The 25,339-nt window shown below is 42.7% G+C and overlaps 1 protein-coding gene across 1 annotated transcript; it reads left to right on the top strand.

The window, feature by feature from the left end:
• The first annotated feature begins 7,082 nt into the window (after positions 1–7,082).
• Positions 7,083–24,753, top strand: RNF182 (ring finger protein 182). The gene is made up of 3 exons (XM_059688676.1): positions 7,083–7,221; positions 15,611–15,759; positions 21,633–24,753. Exon 3 carries the CDS (start codon positions 21,840–21,842, stop codon positions 22,578–22,580), a length of 741 nt encoding a protein of 246 aa, XP_059544659.1. The 5' UTR covers positions 7,083–7,221; positions 15,611–15,759; positions 21,633–21,839; the 3' UTR covers positions 22,581–24,753.
• The last annotated feature ends 586 nt before the right edge of the window (positions 24,754–25,339 follow it).

Here is a 25,339-nt window from a genome sequence, read left to right on the forward strand (position 1 = left end):
ATAAGATACCACCTCCCACCTGTTCGAATGTCTGTTATCTTCTAAGTGTTTCTATTATTGACTTCCTTGGTGCTTTTGACACCTCCTTGTTACCCTTTTCTTTCCTTGAATTTAGGGATGATTTTTTTTTCTTGACCTCTTGATTCCTTTTCTCTGTTCCCAACCTATGAACAATGTTCCCGGGTCTTGTTTTATATATCCTCAGCACTTCTCACTTTCTCTCTAAGTTTCATAACTTCCTTGAAAAGCTCATAGTTTGCCAATTTTAGGTTCATGATTCCAGTTATTCACATATGCAGGTGACTTTTAGAACTCTGTTTCTAATTCTGAGCTATGATGTTTCTATATTTATTATCAAGTATAAGATGTTTAAACTTTGACTTTTTTTCTAACAATTGAAAGTAAAATCTAAGAGAAGAGAGGACATCATGTTCTCAAGGTACCTTTTAAATGTATTGATGTTACTCATTGAGCTCTGGTTGCTAGATGAATAATGAAAAGATTTTGAAGACGGGTTTAAAACCTTTGAAAAGTTGTTTTCTATTTTTGCCTTCTGCTGCACCCTATCTCTGCTTTGGCCCAGTATCTGCTGGCTGTCTTTTGCTTTAGATTGTTCTGTGGCTTTCTTTGTCTGTGTAATAGATCTTGTCCACTACAAGCTCCCCTTCTTCACAGGCATAATTTCCAGACTAATTCTGACTATCTTCAGGGATATTGGCAGTTTAGCTCTTTTTCTGCCAACCATAAAGTGAGGAAGAATTTTTTTCATAACTTAAAAGCTTCCCAAGCCCATTTTTTCTCTGGGCAGCTAAGAAGGGAAGCAGTGCTCTTCTGGGTTTGCCTCTAGAGGATAGGAGTGTGTGGTATGTCCATTAAAAATCACTTAACCTTAATACGTAATCAATATAAAATCATCTTTTCTGACAGTGTGCTTCTTTCCTTACACAGATATCATTTTTATCTCATTTAAAATATATTGCAGCTTTTTACTTTCTCCTAATTTTCAGTTGAGTGTATCATCAATAGTACCACATTGTGTGGCTGTGTTGTGTAAAGTGACACATTAAAATGAGTCTGAAAGGCCTATTGAGAAAAGTCATTCAGGGCAAATAACTTCAATAAAATTTAATCTATATTTTTGTTTCTCCTTGCCAAGCTTGGATTAGGGCATATTGTAAAAGTGATAGAATTTAGAAAATGATTTTTTTTTTCCTTTTTGCCCATCATTAATTGATGTATTTCATTAATTGGATTCATGACATTTTGCTGAGTCAGAGTACAGTTGGACCTTGGTAAGTATAAATATACTCAATTTCAGGAGGCTAGATAGCTATTTTTATTAATGTGGGAGAACATTAGAATTATGGGAGATGAGTAGAATTATGGAAGAGATGAAAAGGAAAAATATTTTTGTTTGTGATTTTTTTTAAATTTTAGAACTAGAGGCCCGGTGCACAAAATTTGTGCATGGGGGGTGGTGTCCCTCAGCCCGCCTGCACCCGCTCCAATCTGGGATCCCTCAGAGGATATCCAACTGATGGTTTAGGCCCAATCCCTGTGGGACCGCTGGCTCCTAACCACTCGCCTGCCTGCCTGCCTGATTGCCCCTAACCACTTCTGCCTGCCAGCCTGATTGCCCCCTAACCACTCCCCTGCCAGCCTGATTGACGCCTAACTGCTCCTCTGCTAGCCTGATGGCCCCCAACTGCCCTCCCCTGCTGGCCTGATGGCCCCCAACTGCACTCCCCTGCTGGCCTGATGGCCCACAAGTGCCCTCCCCTGCCATGACCTGCCTCCTCCGTGCAAGGCAGTGGAGATGCCAGGACCGGCCTCCTCTGCGCTGTAGGGAGCCACAGAACCCCCAGGTCTCACTGTGCGGAGTGCTCACTGGGCCCCACCTTCGCTGTACACATGGCCATCTTGTGGCGGCCATCTTGTGACAACGTTGCACGTGAGGACCACCTAGGCCAGTGATGGCGAACCTATGACACGTGTGTCAGAGGTGACATGCGAACTCATTTTTTTGGTTGATTTTTCTTTGTTAAATGGTATTTAAATATATAAAATAAATATCAAAAATATAAGTCTTTGTTTTACTATGGTTGCAAATATCAAAAAATTTCTATATGTGACATGGCACCAAAGTTAAGTTAGGGTTTTTCAAAATGCTGATACGCTGAGCTCAAAAGGTTCGCCATCACTGACCTAGGCTTTTATTAGTATAGGTAATATAAAAATAACATCTTTCTAGTTCTTCCTTTATTTATAATTTTCAGAAAGCTGTGAGTATTGAGATATAGTAGTAGTGATCGTTTTGCTTTTATATTCAGAGAAAATTTAAAAGCCTTACATGCAAAATACACCTCCTCAGATTGACATCTAGACATTTACAGAGAAACTGTGACAGGTGGGGAGCTCTCTGTGTCCCCACCTATGGCCAGGGGAAATGGGATTCTTGTGATGTCACAAGAAAAGGGATTTTTGAGACTCACACAGGAGAATGAGTGGCATTTATTTGCATGGAATTAAATCCCTGTGTTTCTAAGGTCTCCTCTCTCCCTCCATCCTGCCATGGGAGAAGTCCAGCTGTGTCTTTAGCAGAGCTTGGATTAAAGCTACTGCCCAAAGTTTCCATTCTATGTTGGAGCACAGTCCAGTCCAGCATCAGGCTAGCTTAGCTTGTGTTCCCAGCTGCAGTCCATTAGTCCATAGGGGGGGTCCGCATGGCAATGGGCCATGAGGCTTCTAGGCAAATGCAAGAAAGCAGGAGCAAAACCAGAGGAAGAAGAGAGCGAAGAGCGAAGAGAATGAACTCCTTTGTCTAGGGCCGTGGTTGGCAAACCACGGCTCGTGAGCCACATGCAGCTCTTTGGCCCCTTGAGTGTGGCTCTTCCACAAAATACCATGTGCGGGCGTGCATGTACAGCGCGATTGAAACTTCGTGGCCCATGCACAGAAGTCGGTATTTTGTGGAAGAGCCACACTCAAGGGGCCAAAGAGCCGCATGTGGCTCGTGAGCCACGGTTTGCCGAGCCGCAGTTGGCCAACCACTGGCCTAGGGATTTCAATCTAAGATTTTGCGTGCTTGCAGTGGCTCTGCCTCATCAGCCAATGATTTTTGTTCCCAGGTTAGACTGACAGGCACTTTCCCTACCTCACCCTGACTTCACTGCCTACACACCCATCTCCCCTTTGTTGGGCCCCTTTCCCCAGTGATTTGCAGGGAATGGACTAGTGGTTCCCTGGCGAATGTAAAGTTGCAGCTTCCTGGTGAAGCTGCCCAGATGGTCATGCTTATAATTTCTGGTCTCCCTTTTGCTCCCTTCCTATCCTATCTAATAAAAGAGTAATATGCAAATTGACCATCACTCCAGCACACAAGATGGCTGCCCCCATGTGGTCAAAGATGGCCACCACAAGATGGCCTGCAGGGGAGGACAGTTGGGGGCAACCAGGCCTGCAGGGGAGGGCAGTTAGAAGTGACCGGGCTGGCAGGGGAAGGCAGTTAGGGGTGACCAGGCCGGCAGGGGAGGGCAGTTAGGGGCAATCAGGCAGGCAAGCAGGTGAACTTTTGGGAGCCAGCAGTCCTGGATTGGAGCGTGCAGGCTGGGCTGAGGGACACACCCCCTCCCCCCATGCACGAATATTGTGCACCAGGCCTCTAGTTATTAATAACCAGCTAATTACAGTGGTAACAAAATAATCCTATAGGGATTGTATTGTATGAATTTTATTAATGGACATGTTTAATGAGCATAAACCTGAAGCGGATGTGGGCAAATACTTATGAAAATTGGGGATTTTAAGTGATGAAAATAAAGAAAGGAATTCATTTGTTTAACATATTGAGAGCTTCCTAGATGCTAGGATTTATGTATCTTTTTACAGATTTTATTTTATGATTAAAGATTTCTTGGGAAGTTTAACTGATCATAATCTGTATTTCTTTATGGAAATTATGGGGTATTAGATTTACAATTTAAAAATCTATATTAAAAATGTATAGTACTTGAGAATGTTTATTAAGACAAAATGCTGACTTTAACACACTTAAGGGTGGGTATACCATCACAGATTAGTGGAGATAGGAGGAACTTGGAGACAGTTCAGAGTATTTATTTATATATCAAGTAATTAATGAGTATTTACTCTGTGCTGGCTTATGATAGGTGCTTGTGCTACATGGTCAACAGCATATCTGTGACTCTTGTATTCTTATAATTTATATTCAAGTAGTAGAAATTGAGAGCAAACAGACTAATTAGTTAAACTGTGCAGGTGGAAGTTTGTTGAAGAAAGTATAAGGGTGCTGTAATAGAAAATAAATGGTAAGGGATTTAAAAAAGAAGGTAATTAGGGAGAACCTCCTTGAGGACTTTCTCAGTAAGGACATTTCACAGCAAGCAAACGGCCCACAGCAGGAAAGAGTTTGTGGATTGTTTGTGGAACTTAAGGGCCTCGGGGACAGGAAGGCAACATGGACAGTGGTTCAAGATGGGACTGGAAGGATGGCAGGGGCCAGTTTGTACACTACCTTACTGTATGGAGTTGGATTTTAATCTCTATGTAATGGAAACCTATTGAACAGACAATGATGTCATCTAGTTAATATTTTTAGAAGCTTATTTTGTAGTGGGGCAAAAGTAGAAGCAGGAAGATCAGTTTGGAGGTAGAAATGACTAGAATTGCCAATGGATTGGGTGTGAGGAGAGGGATATAGTATAGAATCAAAGATGACTTACAGTTTTTGACCTGAAAAACAGAGAGAATGGTGATGCCCTTTGTTATGATGGGGAAACTATGCTGGATGTGGTGGGTGAGAGGTGAGGATTAAGTCTTGTCTTAGATTCCAGTTAAATTTGAAATGTTTCTAAGAACACTAGTGGAAATATCCAGCATGCAATCAGGGACTTGGAGGAAAGGTATGAGCTGTAGACACAAACTTGGAGTTGTCAGGTGGTACTTGAAGTTATTGGAGTAAATGAGGTAATCCAAGGGAAAGAGTGCAAATAGAGAAGGAACAGTGGCTCAAGACCAAGTGCTAGATGCTCAACATTTAGGATTTGACAGAAGAGGAGCTGGCAGAGAATACTGAGAAAGAGTGGTCAGGAAGAGAACTGGAAAAGGGTGACATCATGGAAGTGATGAGAAGAGAGGGTTTCAGGAGGAAGGATGTTGCCATCAGGTAGAAAGCCCTTGAGAGGTGAAAGAAGGTGAGGGCAGAAGAGGATTAATTTACCTTTATAATTAGCTTCTGCATTTAGAAATCTCATCTTATTTATCTTTGCATTCCCAACATCTAGCACATGGCCTGACACCTAACAGAAAAGACATTAAGTAAATACTTATTGAATGATTAAATGAAAGAGATAGTATCAAAAGAGGGCTATACCTTGAGTCTATTAAGAATTAAAGTCTAACTATTGCTCTTTTAAGTGAGTTTCTATAGCAGTTGAAAATGACTTTCCTATCAATTAATAATATATTGATAAAAATATATTATGATTTTCAGTCATGTTAGGTATGTAATCATGTACTTCTTAATCAGTAGGTATGTTACCTCTGCCTACCAGAAAAAGCAGTTATAGGGGTTTGGAAGAACAGGGAACATTTGTGTGTGTGTGTGTGTGTGTGTGTGTGTGTGTGTGTGTAGTGTTAGTTTTATTTAGTGTAATCAGCATCAAAATAATTAACCTACTTCTACCTAAGTTTGAAGTTGTAGAAATGGTGCAAAGCATCTCAAAGCATCTATGTTAGTTTCTTTAGACATTTTATTCTTTTTTAAAAATTATTTTTTATTTTATATATTTTTATTGATTTCAGAGAGGCAGGGGGAGGGAGAGAGAGATAGAAACATGATGAGAGAGAATCATGGATCGGCTGCCTCCTGCACGCCCCCTACTGGGGATCCAGCTGGCAACCTGGGCATGTGCCCTTGACCAGAATCGAACCCAGAACCCTTCAGTCTGCAGGCTGACGCTCTATCCACTAAGCAAAACTGGCTAGGGCTATTCTTTTTTAAATATGGTTAGAGTTTTATTAGTCTTTGGTCAAGGAAAATTATGGAGAAAGGAATTAATAGGAAAGAGATTTGTCTAATGAGATAGTACTCAAACACTTTTAATAATGTAATTTGCAGCCTGTATTTGTATTAACCCTTGATCTCCTTAAATTATGTCCTTGTCTGTTTCTCACAAGTAAAGAGTAAGGTAACAAGCAAACAATCTAAACTTATAAGACTTCTACATTAGCTGTTAGTGCTCCATAGAGGTAGAATAAGCAGGAAAAAAATATTTCCCTTTCAGTTCATCAAGTATTGGAGATTATTACATTTTGCAAAATTGATAGGTTATGCTTAATTTGATCTGGGCTCTATCAATGGACAGAAAACCTGCATAACTTTTGATACTGTGTTCAATGCATATTATTATATCTACTGCCAATTTATAATGCTGAAGTACTTAAAAATATCAATGGGTAAAGTGTAATTAAATTTCTAATAGCATCCATAAAGTGCTTATTTATGCAAAATACATAGCCTATCTAATAAAGAGGGAATATGCTAATTGACCCTCGCACCATCACAAAGATGGTGGCGCCCATAGCCAATAAGGAGGGGATATGCTAATTGCCCCACCCTCAAAGATGGCAGCACCCACAGCCAATAAGGAGGGAATATACTAATTGACTGTCACACCCTCAAAGATGGTGGTCCCCGGCAGGGGAGGGCAGTTGGGGGCGACCGGGCTGGCAGGGAGTGGTTAGGGGGTGATTAGGCTGGCAGGCAGAAGTGGTTAGGGGCAATCAGGCAGGCAGGCAGGTGAGCGGTTGGGAGCCAGCAGTCCTGGATTGTGAGAGGGATGTCCAACTGCTGGTTTAGGCCTGATCCCGGTGGGCAGTTGGACATCCCTCGAGGAGTCCCAGATTGGATTGGGTGCAGGCTGAGCTGAGGGACACCCCCCACCCCAGTGCATGAATTTTGTGCACCAGGCCACTAGTCCCTATATAATTTCATTGAATCCTCACAACAACCTTGTGAGGCAGGTGTTATTTCTTAGTTCAAGGTTACATAACCATTGAAATCAGAGCCAGGCCCCAGATCTAGGTCTCCTGATACCAGATCCCATGTGCTTCCATTTCAGACTGCCTGCAAGCGATGGCCATGCTCCTGGCCGCACATCCAGGGTCCTGAGGTTGCAGGTGTGGATGACTGTACACAGGGTGAGGAGTACCTGGTTTTTCTCCTTCCTTGCTGGATACTGATTGACTTTAAACTGCTGGCAAAAAATGCATGATAATCCTTCCTCCACGTGTAAATAGTGGCCTCTCATCCAAGATTAGTAGCCTAGAATTCTAGACCAATAACTTGGCTGTATTCTAATAAATAGATGTGATTCCCCATCAAATTAAATTACTTGGTCTTGGAGGAGTGGTAAAGTAAGAGTTTTAATCTTCGAAGGGAGTTTTCTGGAAGGTGCTCAGTGTGCTGCCAAGCAACCATTAAGGCTTATTGGTGTTGCAGGTTAAATTCATTTAGAGTCAGCTGTTGATAGTTTAAGAATGAGTGCTTGCAACTGTTGAGCCTATTATTGTAGGGTTTTCTAAATTAGAGCCTTTTATTACACCAAGAAGGATTGTTTTCAGTGAAAAGGCATAGCAAAAGCTTAATTCTGAAGCTATTACACTATACAATAGTTCAAATATTGTTAATGTTCCCCAAGGGAGAACTATGGTAATTAGGACTGAGACCAGCATACTATTGGTGATTAGTAATTATTAAGAGTAATGTGAATCTTTCACACTCTAACTCAGTGGATCTCAACCTTGGCTGCACATTAGAATCACCTGGGAATCTTTTTAAAATCCTGATTTCTGGGCCTCATCCTCCAGAAATTCTGTTTCTTTGTTATGGGATGGGGCCACAACATTAGTAACAAAGAAACAGAATTTCCAGAGGATGAGGCCCAGAAATCAGGATTTTAAAAAGATTCCCAGGTGATTCTAATGTGCAACCAAGGTTGAGAACCACTGCTCTAGACAGAAAGGTGCCTTTCTTGAGGGTATATGCCACATGTATGGTTTAAGCTTATTGAGACTGAAGTGTCAGGAAGACTACGATTTGGAGCTTAGGGTTTTGTGGATGAGAGATGGCGAGTGCATGTCATTTATCAACAGCTGAGTTTAAAAACCAGTGTTCTGCCTTGATTATTCATGAAGAAGAATGATGCTGCAAGTGCCAGGATCTCTCATATATTTTGAGAAATAGAGTTATTAGTCAAAGAATTTGAGACATCTTAAAAACTGATGATCAAGAAATGAAAATGTTTAAAGAGTGATGTTCCATTTTGCACAAAAAGAAATTTCAGACAGAAGCAAGCCTTCAGCACCATTTCATCTTTAGGGAGGCTAGCCTGGGCTTCTTCCCACGGGTTCCAAGAGGGCAGGAGCAGAAGCTGCAGGGCACCCTGCGGCGAGGGTTCTGAACTGTCCCAAAGTCACTTCAACTTTATTTTATTAGGCCAAACATGTCACAAGGCCAGCTGAGACTTAAGGGTGGGGGAAGGAGGTTCCTCCCCCTGTGCATGGGATGAGTGGCAAGTCCCATTTCTAAGGCTGTGTAGGACTGTGGAGAATGATTGCAGCCATGTTTGCAAACAATCTCCTCTATGTGACGGGCAGAGCAGAGGACATCTAGGTAAAATGGGCTACTGATAAACTTAAAATGGAAATAGAGGAGTTGAATCAGGAAAGCTGGGGAAGGAGACCAAAACAGTCTGTTTTAAAAAGTATACATGAATGTTTTTGAAATAGAAACATATGAAGGATTCTTATATAATGGCTTTTTGATATAACTCGTAGGTACAAAGCCAATAAATAGTCAATTTGGGGGGAAGTGTTTGCAATACAGAGGAAAGAGTTTGATATCTGTAATCACAAAGAATACTTAAAAATTTACTAGAAAGGGCCAACAACCCAAGAGAAAAATAAGAAAAAACATGAACATAGTTCAGAGAGGAGCGAATGCAGAAGGCCAACAAATAAGACACTCAGACTCAGATGATGATATATCTGTTCCTGTTAGGGGGAAATAGTATACACACTACAGGTTGCAGTATGTATTATAGTCTGTTGGGAACCAATTACATACGTCAGAAGTAATATCTGTATCATCCAGGAATTCCATTCATTGTTCTCTTAAAGAAATAAAAACACCTGTATGTGAGGATATGTATTGTAATGTGTTCTGCCATATATGAAGGGGAAAAATGGAGATAAACAAATGTTTACCAGGAAAGAAATGGTTGGCAGTATCACAGTATATCCAAATGGTGAAATATTATGCAGCCATTTAGAAAGGAATTTAGGGCCCTATCAGTTGAATTGAAAATTTTTCATGAGCCATTATTGAATGGGAAAATTTTTCATGAGCCATTATTGAATGGGAAAACTGAGTATGATATAATAGTTAGAAAAGAACAATAGGAAAACATGTGCTTGTATGTCTTTACAATTAGGTGTACATGGAAATATATATGGAAGAAAATATACCAGGTGGGGGGGATGTGGGGGTGGGAGCAGGGAGTGGCTTTCAGACTGGTAAGGGTGGAGGAAAGTGAAGGAGGTGAAATTAACCAAATAAAAGAGAACATACACACACAGAGATGGTTAATAAACACAACCTGTATGATGACTTTTTGCCGGGAGCCGGTCCATCCTTGCTGTTTCAAGGGACCTGGCATATATGGCATATGGTTCTTAATATGTTTGCTCACCTTCTTGGCGCTGTGTTTTAACCAAGGTCACCTCTCCGAGAAAGGTTGAATCCCCAGGTAGGGATTTTCCCCTGAAGTTAGGGAGGGAATAAAACCCCTCAACTAAGTGCCAGGTGGGTAATTAATCCCTTTAACTATGAACAATCATGCTTAAACTACATAATCTTTTCTCCCTGGAATGGAGATAAGAAACGCCCTAACCTTTGTAATAGAGATTGATAGGATTGGAATCAACTGGTATAAATACAGTTGTAACAAGACAGAAACACTCAGAACTCAGAACTCAGAACTCAGAACTCAGAACACAGAACTAAGGACACAGGGCTTGGAAGACAGGACCAAGAGAGACAGAGCCTAGGCACAGAACCTACACAGAACGTTCTCTAGAGACAGAAGAACTTCGCTGGCGAGAGCATGCCGGAGGATCCTGGACAGGGACTGGCCTCGGAGCCTGGAGGCGGAGCCTGGCGAGAGAGCATGGCAGGGGATCCTGGACTGAACCTGACTACAGAGATTGGCAGGAGAACCTGACTGGAACCTGGACACTGAACCTGACTGGAGAGCCTGGACAGAACCTGGCTGGAGAACCTAGCGAGGGAACATGGCTACAGAACCTCTCTGGAGATCCGAAGCAGAACCTCTCTGGAGATTGTGGCTACAGAACCTGGCTAGGCTGCTGATCAACTGAACGCTATCTCCGTATCATTCCTTCTTCGCCGACTCCATCTACGCCTTTGGGGAACCCTGGACCTGCTGGGGTTGGACCCCGGCATCTGGCGCCCGAACAGGGACCCCTAGGTAAGCGCCCCGCACTCGGGACGGATCGGACTCCACTGTAGGAAGAAGGTGGATAGTCTTCGCCGACTCCGTCCACACCTTTGGGAACCCCTGGAACAGGATTCCCCTAGGTAAGCCCCCCTCCCCCATTGAGAACCCCCACACTCGGGACGGATAGGACTCCACCATAGGAAGAGGGTGGATAGTCTTCGCCGAATCCGTCCACACCTTTGGGAACCCCTGGAACAGGATTCCCTTAGGTAAGCCCCCCCCATTGAGAACCCCATATTCGGGACGGATAGGACTCCACCAGGGTGCTACAGACCCCCCTATAGAAGATAAGTAGGGTAAGAATGTGGATAGTACAGAACTTAGATTGAGAAGATGTGCCATACTGAGTCCAAAGAAAGAAGACTCTGTATTGATCTTTAGATTAAGAAGATGTGCCATACTGAGTCTAAAGAAAAAAGACTCTGTATTGATCTTTTAACATATATGCTTGCTAGCAGAGGAATTAAGGTTACTCCCAGTCAGACAGAACGTTTTATACAAGAAGTATGTCCATGCTTTTCTGAGGAAGGAAAGGTAAATGTAATGGCATGGGAGAAGGTAGGCCCAAGGAGCCTTAACCCCACTGCAGCCTTTCTACCCTGGGAAAGTGCAGGATTGGCAAGCTCTCCCTGGGATGATAGATCAGGACTCAGGTAATAGCGGAAAGCGCCAATCCTAGTCTTAAAATGGATATAAGAGAGCATTTCAGGTTTTTCTTTTTAATGCTTGCTTTTAAAAAATAAAAAAGGGGGAATTTGCTGGGAGCCGGTCCATCCTTGCTGTTTCAAGGGACCTGGCATATATGGCATATGGTTCTTAATATGTTTGCTCACCTTCTTGGCGCTGTGTTTTAACCAAGGTCACCTCTCCGAGAAAGGTTGAATCCCCAGGTAGGGATTTTCCCCTGAAGTTAGGGAGGGAATAAAACCCCTCAACTAAGTGCCAGGTGGGTAATTAATCCCTTTAACTATGAACAATCATGCTTAAACTACATAATCTTTTCTCCCTGGAATGGAGATAAGAAACGCCCTAACCTTTGTAATAGAGATTGATAGGATTGAATCAACTGGTATAAATACAGTTGTAACAAGACAGAAACACTCAGAACTCAGAACTCAGAACTCAGAACTCAGAACACAGAACTAAGGACACAGGGCTTGGAAGACAGGACCAAGAGAGACAGAGCCTAGGCACAGAACCTACACAGAACGTTCTCTAGAGACAGAAGAACTTCGCTGGCGAGAGCATGCCGGAGGATCCTGGACAGGGACTGGCCTCGGAGCCTGGAGGCGGAGCCTGGCGAGAGAGCATGGCAAGGGATCCTGGACTGAACCTGACTACAGAGATTGGCAGGAGAACCTGACTGGAACCTGGACACTGAACCTGACTGGAGAGCCTGGACAGAACCTGGCTGGAGAACCTAGCGAGGGAACATGGCTACAGAACCTCTCTGGAGATCCGAAGCAGAACCTCTCTGGAGATTGTGGCTACAGAACCTGGCTAGGCTGCTGATCAACTGAACGCTATCTCCGTATCATTCCTTCTTCGCCGACTCCGTCCACACCTTTGGGGACCCCTGGACCCGCTGGGGCAGGACCCCGGCAACTTTTCTATATTTATGTATATAAGTTTGTGGGTATATATGTGCAGCACACATGTGCAAATGAAATTTTAAAAGTAAAGAATCCCTCTTCACTCTGGGTTATTTTGCTCAATCATTTATAACTTCTGTAGCACTACTAAGTAGGAACCTTCATCTGAAATTCTCAAAATGGTAATTGTATCATGGCTGTGTGTTGTAAATAGCAGAAATCCCACCACAAATGAGCATGAGCAAAACAGGAGATTTGTTGGCCCACGGGAGCCTTCACATGCAATTAGATCCAGAAACCCATTCAGTGTCTGTCTTTGCCACTGTCTGTTTCTCGGCAAATCAAATAGGAAGTACTATACATTTAGGGCAGTGAAAATCGTCATTTGTGTGAGAGAAACCAAGATGGCGGCATAGGTTAACGCCGGAGATTGCTGCCCTCGAACAACCACTTCAGAGATATAACTAAAGGACAGAACAGACAGCATCCAGAACCACAGGAAGGCTGGCTGAGTGGAAATTCTACAACTAGGAGGAAAGAGAATATCATACCCACACTCAGAGGAGGCGCAGTGCTGAAGTGAAATACTGAGGTGCGGAGTGCGCGCGCGGAGCGGGCTGGCGGCGGAGGGCACAGTTGTTGTTTTCAATCGGGAGGGAGTTTCAGACTCTGAGCTCCAGATACAGGTGAGTCTCTGGGGACCCAGACTCAAACGGGAGAAGTGGGACTATCTGGCTTCGGTCGGAACTCAAAGGCAGCTTTCTCTCCGAGGTTTGCAGCCATTGCTGGGACTCTGAGAGGCAGAGCCCCTGGGGAAGGAACTGAGAGCAGCCATAACTGCTCGCTCCGCCCGCCCTGTAGATCCCCGGGGACCTGCCCCTCCCAAGCCCTGCGCAGAACCATTTGCCGGATAGCCTCAGGCAAAGGCTAGATTAGCACCGCCCTAGAGATCCAGCACAGAAGCTCTCCCACTGCAGACACAGCTGACTCTCATAGCCAGTTAGCCCGGAGGTCAAATCACCCCCGGTATTGCCGACATCAATCAAGGCTTAAAGGCAACAAGACTGCGCACAAAGACCACTTGGGGGTGTACCAAGAAAGCATAAAAAATGCGGAGACAAAGAAACAGGACAAAACTGTCAATGGAGGACATTGAGTTCAGAGCCACACTTTTAAGGTCTCTTAAGAACTGTCTAGAAACTGCCGATAAACTTAATGAGATCTACAAGAAATCTAATGGGACCCTTGATGTTGTGATAAAGAACCAACTAGAAATTAAGCATACACTGACTGAAATAAAGAATATTATACAGACTCCCGACAGCAGACCAGAAGAGCGCAAGAATCAAGTCAAAGATTCGAAATGCGAAGAAGCAAAAAACACCCAACCGGAAAAGCAAAATGAAAAAAGAATCCAAAAATACGAAGATAGTGTAAGGAGCCTCTGGGACAGCTTCAAGCGCACCAACATCAGAATTATAGGGGTGCCAGAAGATGAGAGAGAGCAAGATATTGAAAACCTATTTGAAGAAATAATGACAGAAAACTTCCCCCACCTGGTGAAAGAAATAGACCTACAGGTCCAGGAAGCGCAGAGAACCCCGAACAAAAGGAATCCAAAGAGGACCACACCAAGACACATCATAATTAAAATGCCAAGAGCAAAAGACAAAGAGAGAATCTTAAAAGCAGCAAGAGAAAGAAACCCAGTTACCTACAAGGGAATACCCATACGACTGTCAGCTGATTTCTCAACAGAAACTTTGCAGGCCAGAAGGGAGTGGCAAGAAATATTCAAAGTGATGAATGCCAAGAACCTACAACCAAGATTACTTTATCCAGCAAAGCTATCATTCAGAATTGAAGGTCAGATAAAGAGCTTCACAGATAAGGAAAAGCTAAAGGAGTTCATCACCACCAAACCAGCATTATATGAAATGCTGAAAGGTATCCTTTAAGATGAGGAAGAAGAAAAAGGTAAAGATAAAAATTATGAACAACAAATATGCATCTATCAACAAGTGAATAAATAATCTGGTGATCATAATAGAATCAGGGACATAGAAAGGGAATGGACTGACTATTCTTGGGGGGGAAATGGGTGTGGGAGATGCGAAAAGAGACTGGACAATAATCGTGCACCTATGGATGAGGACAGTGGGTGGAGAGTGAGGGCGGAGGGTGGGGTGGGAGCTGGGAGGATGGGGGGGGGGAAGAGGAACAAATGTAATAATCTGAACAATAAAGATTCAATTAAAAAAAACACGAAAATCGTCATTTGTGTAATAGTTTGTGTTGATTTATGAAAATTATGATGGGTAGTTATTCATTTGTATATTCTTACTCCAGATTATTTATGACAGGATTAAAATGAATAATAAGGAATACTAGCTTCATATATTTGATGGATTTTTCTAGTTAAAGTAAACCTTTTGTATTTATGTTTTCCCAGCTTTATTGAGATGGAATTGACATATAACCTTATGTAAGTTTAAGGTAATATGACGATTTGGTACATGTGTATATTGCAAAATGCTCACCACCATAAGATTCGATAACACAGTCATCACTTCACGTCATTACATATTTTAATTCTGAGGCAGTGTCAGCGGGCTGATTCTGTCCCCTGTGCCTGAGACATACTTTCAGCAGTTGTTTTTATCATGCTCACACTTGCTTATCTTTAAGGGTTTCATGTATTTTAACACTGATTTACTATAAAGTCTGAATATTTAGGTGATACATAAATGACTCACATTTTAATTTGGTGAAAAAAATTAAGAAGTTTACACATCATAGAGGAAAAAATAATAAGTTGATCCAAATATCCATTGGCAACCTGGGTTACCTAATAGCTAAAGCATTTAGCCACAGATTTTTTTCAAACTTGTTGCTGGGGAAGATTACAATAGTACAGAAAGTTACGCTGCCTGGTGGAGAAGCAGCACGACCCGGCCAGGAGCCGGAGTCTCTCACCCCGAGGCAGTCCCTCCATGCTCTTGCCTCACACACAGCCCCCTCAGAGGCATCTGCTGTCCTGAGCTGATCACTTTGGCTCTTCTTTTTCAGTTTTCCATTTAAACTTGCATGCTGACTATAGCTTAGTTTTGCTTGTTTTGTTTTTGTAGAAAGGAAATCATACAGTTTGTGCTTTTTTCACTCAACATCGTCATTGTTGTGCACAGTTAGGGAGCGAAGGTAGGGTGGGAACAGGCTGGATTGCATATCTTTCAGAGGACAAATAACAACTCCAACTGATGGCAGCCCTGTAATGTTCTAGAGTTTAGGTTATTATTTGAGTTCTTTGAGGGACCTTAGAGTCATAACGAGACAGATGAAGTATTTGCTGAGAACTCTAGCAGCTGGTACCCCACCTTCCCAGGAGGGATAATCACCAGGTTGTTTTCTGCATTCCAGGAAGAACACTGCGCTGGCTGCACTTCCAGTGATGCCACCAGTGCTCCTGGCTCCCACCAGCTCTGCCCAGAAGTGCCTCTCAGAGGCAGGAATCGATGAAATTTGTCAAGCCGATGCGTGGGTTTGCTAGAATTGGCCTTAGAATTAAAGTAGGTCTCTTTTTTTTTATTGTATATTTGAACATTTGGCATTTTCTTTGTGTGCTACCAGGAAGCCCCCTTCTGCATTTTTATATATATGAACACTATGATTATTTAACACTATATCTTAACATATTCAAAGGTCTGATAGTGTTTTTTTTTTTTTTTTTTTTAAATATATTTTATTGATTTTTTACAGAGAGGAAGGGAGAAAGACAGAGAGCCAGAAACATTGATGAGAGAGAAACACCGATCAGCTGCCTCCTGCACATCCCCCACTGGGGATGCGCCCACAACCCAGGTACATGCCCTTGACCGGAATCGAACCTGGGACCCCTCAGTCCGCAGGCCGACGCTCTATCCACTGAGCCAAACCGGTTTCGGCTGATAGTGTGTTTTTGTGAAGAAGGAAAGCTCTGTTTCAAGTAATAGTTCAGTATTATCTAAGCAAATGATTTATGTTTACTGAAATATAAACTAGAAATTGTGGCCAGCCCAACATAAAACATTCCTGCCACTCTTCTAATGGTTGGAAGTTTGGCACAGGGAGTATTAATGTGACCCACTGACAACATAGTGTATTCTCACATTATAAGTGGGGATCGGGCCTATGCCATCAGTAGGACATCCCCTGAGGGCTCCTGGATTGGGGAGGGAGCAGGTTGGGCTGAGGGACCCCATCCCCACTGAGCACGAATTTCGTGCTCCGTGCCTCTAGTCTATCCTATCTAATAATAGACAAACATGGTAATTAACCATACCTCTGACACGCTTCCCATTGGCTAATCAGGGTGATATACATATTAACTGCCAACCAAGATGGCGGCTGGCAGCCAGGCAGCTGAAGCGAACAGGAGGCTTGCTTGCTTCAGTGATGGAGGAAGCCAAGGTTTCCCACCTGCCGCTGCTGGCCTCTGAGCTGCACTCTAAGAAACAATGTTGCAATTATAGAAGCTAAACAAACCCCAGAAACCTGCTTTCAGCCAGCCGGACTCAGAGCTGGAGCTGAAACAGTGTTTCAATTATAGAAGTCAAACAAACCCAGATATCTGCTTTCAGCAGCTGAGTTCTCAGAGCTGGAGCTGAGCCTCAGAGCTAAAGCCGGCTCTCAGCTCCAGTGACAGCCATAGAAGGTAAATAAATCCCAGAATTAAAAAAAAGAAAAAAAGGAGAGGTTGGGAGCTTCAGTCACCCGCCAGCCTGAAAATGGCCCTCAGCCTCTCACCCAGACAGGCTAGGCACCCCAGTGGGGACCCCCACCCTGAAGGGTGTGTGACCAGCTGCAAACAGCCATCATACCCTCATCCAGGCTGGCCAGGCACCCAAGCGGGACCCCCACCCTGATCCGGGGCAACCTTCAGGGCAAACTAGCTGGCCCCCACCCATGCACCAGGCCTCTATCCTATATAGTAAAAGGGTAATAGGAAAACTGACCCTAACAGCAGAAGGACTGGGAATGACTGATCACTATGACACACACTGACCACCAGGGGGAAGACGCTCAATGCAGGAGCTGCCCTCTGGTGGTCAGGGCGCTCTCACATGGGAGGAGCTCTGCTCAGCCACAAGCCAGGCTAATGGCTGCCAGTACAGCGGTGGTGGCGGGAGCCTCTCCTGCCTCCTTAGCAGTGCTAAGGATGTCTGACTGCAGTTTTGGCCTGCATCCCGCTGGCAAGTGGACATCCCCTGAGGGCTGCTGGGCTGCCAGAGGGATGTCTGATTGCCATCTTAGGCCCAATCCCCTGGGGAGTGGGCCTAAGCCAGCAGGTGGTCATCCCCTGAGGGGTCCCAGACTGTGAGAGGGCACAGGCCGGGCTGAGGGGACCCCCCCCCCCGAGTGCACAAATTTTTGTGCACTGGGCCTCTAGTATGCATATAAAAGGCTAATAAGCAAAGTGTTCCCTCGCAAGTTTGATCAGGAGAACGGGAGTTCAGTCGCTCGCTATGACGTGCGCTGACCACCGGGGGTGGTGTAGACCATGGCGGGTGATCAATGGTGGTGGCGGGGTGCTGAGGGAGTGAGAGATGGAGGAAGTGGGGGTCGGGGGGAATCGTGCTGTGGCGGTGCATGGGTAGTGAGGGAAGAAGTGGCTGGCCAGGCCTAAGAACCCTACCCGTGCATGAATTTTGTGCACTGGGCCTCTAGTTTATCTTATAAGTGGAAGTTTGCACCTTTGACCACCTTCTGCCAATTCCCTGTCCCTTTACCCCCTACTTACGGTAACCACAAATCTAATCTTTAGATCTCTTTTTCTATGTGTGTGTGTGTGTTTTATTTATTTATTTTTTTTAGATTTCACATATAAGATCACATTTATGCCCAGCCGGCTTGGCTCAGTGGTTGAGCATCGACCTATGAACCTGGAGGTCACGGTTCAATTCCTGGTCAGGGCACGTGCCTAGGTTGTGGGCTCAATCCCCAGTTGGGGGCATGCAGGAGGCAGCTGATAAATGATTCTCTCTCATCACTGATGTTTTTATCTCCCTCTCCCTCTCCCTCTCCCTTCCTCTCTGAAATCAATAAAAAAGAAAAAAGATCACATTTACGGCTGACTTATTTTACTTTAGCATAATGCCTTAAAAGTCCATACATGTTGCAGAAAATGACAGGTTTTCTCTTTTATGGCTGAATAATTCCATTGTGTGTATGTATGAGTGTGTATTTATTATGCCTTTATCCATTCATCCATCAATGGGCACTGAGGTTGTTTCCATGCCTTGGCTATTGTAAGCAATGCTGCTGTGAACCTTGGAGTGCCTGTACCTCTTTGATATGGTGTTTTCATTTCCTTTGGATATATTCCCAGAGGTGGGGTTACTAGATTATATGGTGGTTCCATTTTTAATTTTTTGAGAAACTTCCATACAGTTCCATAGTGGCTGCATCAATTTACAGTCCCACCAACAGTGCACAAGGGTTCCCTTTTCAACACACCTCACCAGCATTTGTTATCTCTTGTATTTTTAACCATAGCTACTCTAATAGGCATGAGGTGATATCTCATTGTGGTTTTGATTTGCATTTTATTATTAGTGATGGTGAGAACCTTTACATGTACCTGTTGACCATTCATATATCTTCTTGGGGGAAATGTCTGTTCAGGTCCTTTGCCCATTTTAAAATGTAATTATTATTATTGCTACTGAGTTGTATGAATTCTTTATATATTTTGGATATTAACCCCTAATCCAGTATATGACTTACAAATATTTTTTTTCCATCCCATAAGTTATTTTTTTAATGATCATTTCTTTGCTGTGCAGAAGCTTTTTAGTTTGATGGAGTACCACTTGTTTACTTTTTGTTTTGTTGCTTGTGCCTGAGGTGTCATATTCAAAAATTCATTGCAAGATCCAGGCCAAGAAGCTTTTCTCCTGTGTTTTCTTTTAGGAGTCTTACATTTAAGTCTTTAATCCATTTTGAGTTAATTTTTGTGAGTGGTGTAAGGTAGGGTTCTAATTTTATTACACAAAAGCCTTTTGTTGGTGTTTCTGTAGGTATACTCTGGCTTTCTACGCTTTTAGATGTAATTTTGCTTATTTATCCCCATTGAATATTTTGCTCTCTCTTTTCCTGATGTCATTATGTGTGTGTTTACATACGTTTTTTTCTTTTTCACACAACTTCACACACAGCAGTTCTTTTGATGGCAATCAAGGCAATCACTGCTATTACTATCCACTTCAGTGTGCCTGTGATTCAGATGGTGTGAGGCAGCTGCAAGGAGAATGTAGCAGGTTCAGTTTGGATGGGCCTTTGTCTGTGTGGCTACCAGGACAACAGAATGAATGGGAGCTGTCCAGTAAGTAAACCACCTGCCCAGGAGGAGGGACCATTCTCTTGGCAGCTAGGACCCAGTGTGATAGAGCACCTTCTCATCTTTGACTGTCATCCTGGAGTTGTTCATCCCACAGGAGAATACAAAGTCTCTTGGTAGAACTGTGGGCAAGAATGTTTTGTAGTGATTTGGGCACATGTATTCTGAACATAATCAGGATCAGAAATGAAGAAAATATCTAGGATACACAGAAGGAAAAGGAATACAGGAGTTATGCTTGTGTCTGTATGTCCTTTTTGTGTGTAAGAGTGGATAGATAGTAACTAGCTTAGGGTAGTAATTATGAAATGCACATATATATATATATATATATATATATATATATACACACACACACATATATATATATATATATATATATATATATATAGAGAGAGAGAGAGAGAGAGAGAGAGAGAGAGACAGAGACAGAGAGAGAGACAGAGACAGAGAGAGAGAGTAAACTTTATTTTAAAAAAATCCTACCTATATTTTTTGGTTGATGTTAGGTTCTATTTATTGATTGACTTCCTTTTCCCACCAAGAATATCTTGCTACAAATATTCATTATATTATACATTCTTGTATTATATGCTCAATTAAAAATGTAGTTAAAGTCATGAGTAAAAAGGAAGGTAATATCTATTCATTTACTAGTTATTCATGATTTCAGAAATGATACAAGTTTAGCTACCCACTGCCTCTTCTTTTTTTATAATTTTTTTTTATTAATACTCACCTGAGGATATTTTTTCAATTGATTTTTTTTTAAGAGAGAGTGGAAGGGAGTGGGGGAGACAGAGAATCAAACCCAAGATCCTTCAATCTGTGGGCCGAAGCTTTAACCACTGAGAAAACTGGCCAGGGCCTGCCTCTTCTCTTTTAAGGCAGCATGACCCATAGGAAACTTTAAATTCTAGCATAGTTGCACTCAATTTCTCAGGACTGTTATGGCAGCCTTCTGCTGTTATTGCTTGGGGGGTGGGGGGTGGGGCGGAGGGAGATGCTCAGAAATTCAATACATTTTTATATTTTTCCAAGTAAAACATAATTTAAGACAAACCTACTATCAAAGTCATATATATTAAAGCAAAATAAAATTTATTTGGATATTTTTCATATTGCTTCTCCCTTCTACTAGTACTAATAATTGAGAACTAACTGTGCACATGAAATCAGCCTTCAGTCATTTGTCCAAAGCCAGTAATAACAACTAAAGGCTGACAGTAAGGACAGTTGATATTTTGCTTTCTGTTCACTACAGAAAGAGAGTTTACATAAGCTAAGGTATGCAGGTGGGTACACCTTGAGTGCTTCTTGGTAGCTGTGCAGGTGTGACTCTTCATCTTTGCAGCTATAGCTGTGCATGGTTATCGTGTTTACTCCTGTTTCTTGAGAATTAGACTTGGCCTGTTATAGTGCTTACGTCAGGCATCATGGGCTTCACTCTTCCTTGAGTGCATGTGTATGAACAACTATGGCTTTTAAGACTAGTACTGAAACAAAGAGTTTGAAATTGAATAGTCAAATGGTGAAGGCATTTATAACAGATTTCTTTTCACTGGGAAGGTGAGGGTAGTCTTATTGTATTTAAATATGCTGTCATCTCTATCAGAGTACTTTCTGAAAACACATGATAAGCATTTATCCTGAAGGGTTCTCTTCTTTTGTGTGTTCCTAAGCACTATTGAGGGTATTTAGACAACTGGTATTTACACCAAGGACATTCTGAATTAGTTTGTAGCGAGTTGAATTTGATGACAAGGTATCTATTTCGGATGTGTCTCATTCTATTTTCAAAGAGGCCGGGATTTGTTAGAGGTTCCAGAAAGAAAATCACTACCTAGCTATATACTCACAGTGCTCTGGTGTATATTTTACGCCACTAAGATTCTTAATTCCTTCTTTACATTTATACTTGGGGGCTAAAAAAGCTAAGCATGGAGATAACACGTTTCTATTCTGGAGGCAGAAATGTGTGAAAAGATGAAGGGGATTTAACCTTTTAAGTTTACTGCTCCAGTAGAATCCTCACTATATTAGAATCTCTTTTTTCCTTTGCAGACCCCTCATGTGGCCTTTTCAGATATGCATTTGAGACAGAGTGAAATGTAGAGGCTGAAATGCCTGGAAGATTTCTTGTTTCTGTCACCACTTTTCCTGGCTTTTAACTCTGCCTGATTTGAATGATGTGATATTCAGAGGGACACCTTCACTGAAGTCGTTCTCCAAAAAGACACATCTGCCCAAAGATTGTATATATAATCCAAGATGGCTAATCAGCCACCAGAAGACGCTGCAGAGTCTCAGGTCTCTGACGAGCTCGAATGTAAGATCTGCTATAATCGATACAATCTGAAACAGAGGAAACCAAAAGTGCTGGAATGTTGTCACAGGGTTTGTGCCAAATGCCTCTATAAGATCATAGACTTTGGGGACTCCCCCCAAGGCGTCATCGTCTGTCCCTTCTGTAGGTTTGAGACATGCCTGCCAGATGATGAAGTTAGTAGCCTGCCCGATGACAACAACATCCTCGTGAACTTGACTTGTGGGAGCAAAGGCAAGAAGTGCCTGCCAGAAAACGCCACTGAGCTGCTGCTGACCCCTAAGAGGCTGGCCTCTCTTGTCAGTCCTTCTCACACTTCCTCCAACTGTCTGGTTATAACCATCATGGAGGTGCAGAGAGAAAGCTCCCCATCTCTGAGCTCCACTCCTGTGGTAGAATTTTATAGGCCTGCAAGTTTTGACCCTGTTACCACCGTGTCACACAACTGGACTGTGTGGAACTGTACTTCCCTGCTGTTTCAGACATCCATCCGGGTGTTGGTTTGGTTGCTAGGTTTGCTCTACTTCAGCTCCTTACCCTTAGGGATCTACCTGCTGGTCTCTAAGAAGGTCACCCTTGGGGTCATCTTTGTTAGCCTCGTCCCTTCGAGCCTGGTTATTCTGATGGTGTATGGTTTTTGCCAGTGTGTGTGTCATGAATTTCTAGACTGTATGGCACCTTCTTAATTGATACTGCAAACTAAGAAATTTGACACACATTGCAATGTTTCAAATTAGGTAATTTATCACAGATTTTATATTCTCTATGCTTAGACATATTGGCCATATGTCTGTGGTCCATTTTTCCATCAAATGTTGACACAGTGAGTTTTCATGTGTGCTGGAAGTACAAATGTTTATTTCTATTTAGGTGTTAGCAGAGAAGCAAAAATATGTAAGCTAAGCCTTCATGGAGCTCTTTGCATGAGTCTTCCCAGAGAATGGTCAGGATTTCACTCAGCCCTGCTAGGTGGACCCTGAGGGGCTGGGCAGAAGTGTTAGCCTGCAGTGGAGTCTTCATGGAAGGTTAGGAATGACCTGATTCCTCTTCTCATCATCGTTGATAATCTATGATGCAGGGTGAACGCAAGAGGAGAGCTGTTCCAAGACACATCCACTAGAAAAGGGAGCACCCCCCACAGCTCTGTTGTTGGGGCTCCCCGCGTTCCCCTCAGCGGTTTCTCTTAGAAGTAATGCTGCTCTGTGTGGGCTGCTACTTGACTTGAGGTGCTTGTTTCCTTTGCACGTGCTCCCTTGTCAAGAGGAAGCTGGGTGGGCCTCATTCCCTTGTGTGGTTTTAGTCAAATATCTGTCTGCCACAATATACTAAAGAGAACTAAAAACATTAAGTCATTTGCATGAAAGGAAACTTCATGACAGTATGGCCACTTGTCTTTGAGACGCAGCCTTTCCCCATATTTATTTCCTCTCTCCTCTACTCTCTGAAATTCTCACAGAGCAGTTATAGTTCATGGAAATCTTCATTTGCATCTTTCCTTAAAACGTTTCAGTTTAGTTTTTTGTTTTAAACTACATGGTTCACTTAGCCCCACCCCTTATCCTGAGAGGGCTTCATTTAAATTAGTTGCTATAAGTTTATGAAGGTTTTGTTTTTTTTCCATTGTAAAGTATATTGACTAATTTAACTTAATCCTATAACAATTTGGGGGTAAATTGTGATAGTGGAAACCCAGAAAGAATGAATGAGATGTTCTGGTTCACAGTGTGACGTGCTGAGAGCCTAAATATTTTGCTGTGCTCTACTGAGTTAGCCAAAGTGTAAGGCTTAGGTTTGCGTGCCAGGCTATTGCAACAGGCCAGGCAAAAAGATGAGCAAGAAGCAGACAAGGCTGGTGCCCTACTGGAAACGACCCTTCCAGGAAGTGAAGTGAAGGTGGCGGAGTCAGTTTTAGAACAGATTCAAGCTCTTACACAATTTATTTCAAGTAAAATATAAGCTATGTGACTTCAGTGAATGAACTTCTTTCAAGATGTAGGGGAAGTTGAATGTACATATTTATGAAAAGAAATTGTTCAGCATATTTTAGGTTTGAAGGAATAGAATTTCCACAGAAACTAGACAACAAAAAGCTTTTTAATCTCTAAAAACCATTACTGATGATTAACATTAAAATATTTATAACTCTTAGAAAGGGGCATTACTAAGACAACTTTAGCTTATTTGTGATGAAACATTTGTTGCGTGATATAGTTACAGTGGACCAGTTCCAAACCCCTTATTCAGGAAACATTGACACTTATTTCTAGAATAGTAGTTTGATTTCAATGATATAACTATTAACTTTGAGACTATGTATGCCCAAGGTAAGTATGACAGCAAAGTGTATGTGGGATATGGTCCAATGAATTTCAGATCCAGCTAAATACACTTACGATTTAATAAACTCTACTTTTAGATGGCATTGTGAATGCAAATTCCAGAAGTCCATTTGTACTTAGAGTAAATACATGGTTAGGAGATGTTTTGTGGTTTGGATTTATATATTTATAAGGTTTTTTAAATGTTCATTTTGTATGAACAAAAATGATGTTAAATTTGATATTAGAAATGTAACATTAAATAAATAGGTGAGTTGTCTGATGAGATTTCTAGAAAGCTCTGGACATGGGTACTATGTGTTGCTTATTTGTATAATGTCTGCAGTTTTAAACTGTATCCCTCTGTGCATTGTGATAGCCTTTTTTTTTTAGTTGCTAGTAAGTTGAGTTGGTTGTAAAAAGTTTTTAAATGTATGACAACAAAAAACTCATTATGCTGTTGAATGAAAAAAGGAGAATGCTTCAATATTTTCTTCACTGTGATGTTTTGTTTGTCCATTAAATTGTTATTACTTACAAACTAGAAGTTTGATTTCTCTGACTCATGGTTGAGATTTAGTGATCACTTTGGACCTGTGTTTAGCCTATCTAATAAAGAGGCAATATGCAAATTGACCATCACTCCAACACACAAGGTGGCTGCCCCCATGTGGTCAAAGATGGCCTGCAGGGGAGGGCAGTTGGGGGGACCCAGGCTTGCAGGGGAGGGCAGTTGGGGAGACCCAGGCCTGCAGGGGAGGGCAGTGGGGGCGACCAGGCCTGCAGGGGAGGACAGTTGGGGGGGGGACCAGGCCTAAAAGGGAGGGCAGTTGAGGGTGATCAAGTCTGCAGGAGAGGGCAGTTGGGGGTGACTGGGCCAGCAGAGGAGGGCAGTTAGGGGTGAACAGGCCAGCAGGGGAGGGCAGTTAGGGGCAATTGGGCTGGCAGGGGAACAGTTAAGCATCGATCAGGTTGGCAGGGGAGTGGTTAGGGGGTGATCAGGCTGGTAGGCAGGTGAGCAATTGGGAGCCAGCAGTCCTGGATTGTGAGAGGGATGTCCCAGATTGGAGAGGGTGCAGGCTGGGCTGAAGGACCCCCCCCCACACCCCCTACATGAATTTCATGCA

Source organism: Myotis daubentonii, chromosome 3 (genome assembly GCF_963259705.1).
Source record: "Myotis daubentonii chromosome 3, mMyoDau2.1, whole genome shotgun sequence".
NCBI lineage: Eukaryota > Metazoa > Chordata > Mammalia > Chiroptera > Vespertilionidae > Myotis > Myotis daubentonii.

What these genes read in the sequence shown, in the direction of transcription:
- RNF182 (XM_059688676.1), top strand. Translation starts at nt 21,840, where the DNA reads ATGGCTAATCAGCCACCAGAAGACGCTGCAGAGTCTCAGGTCTCTGAC.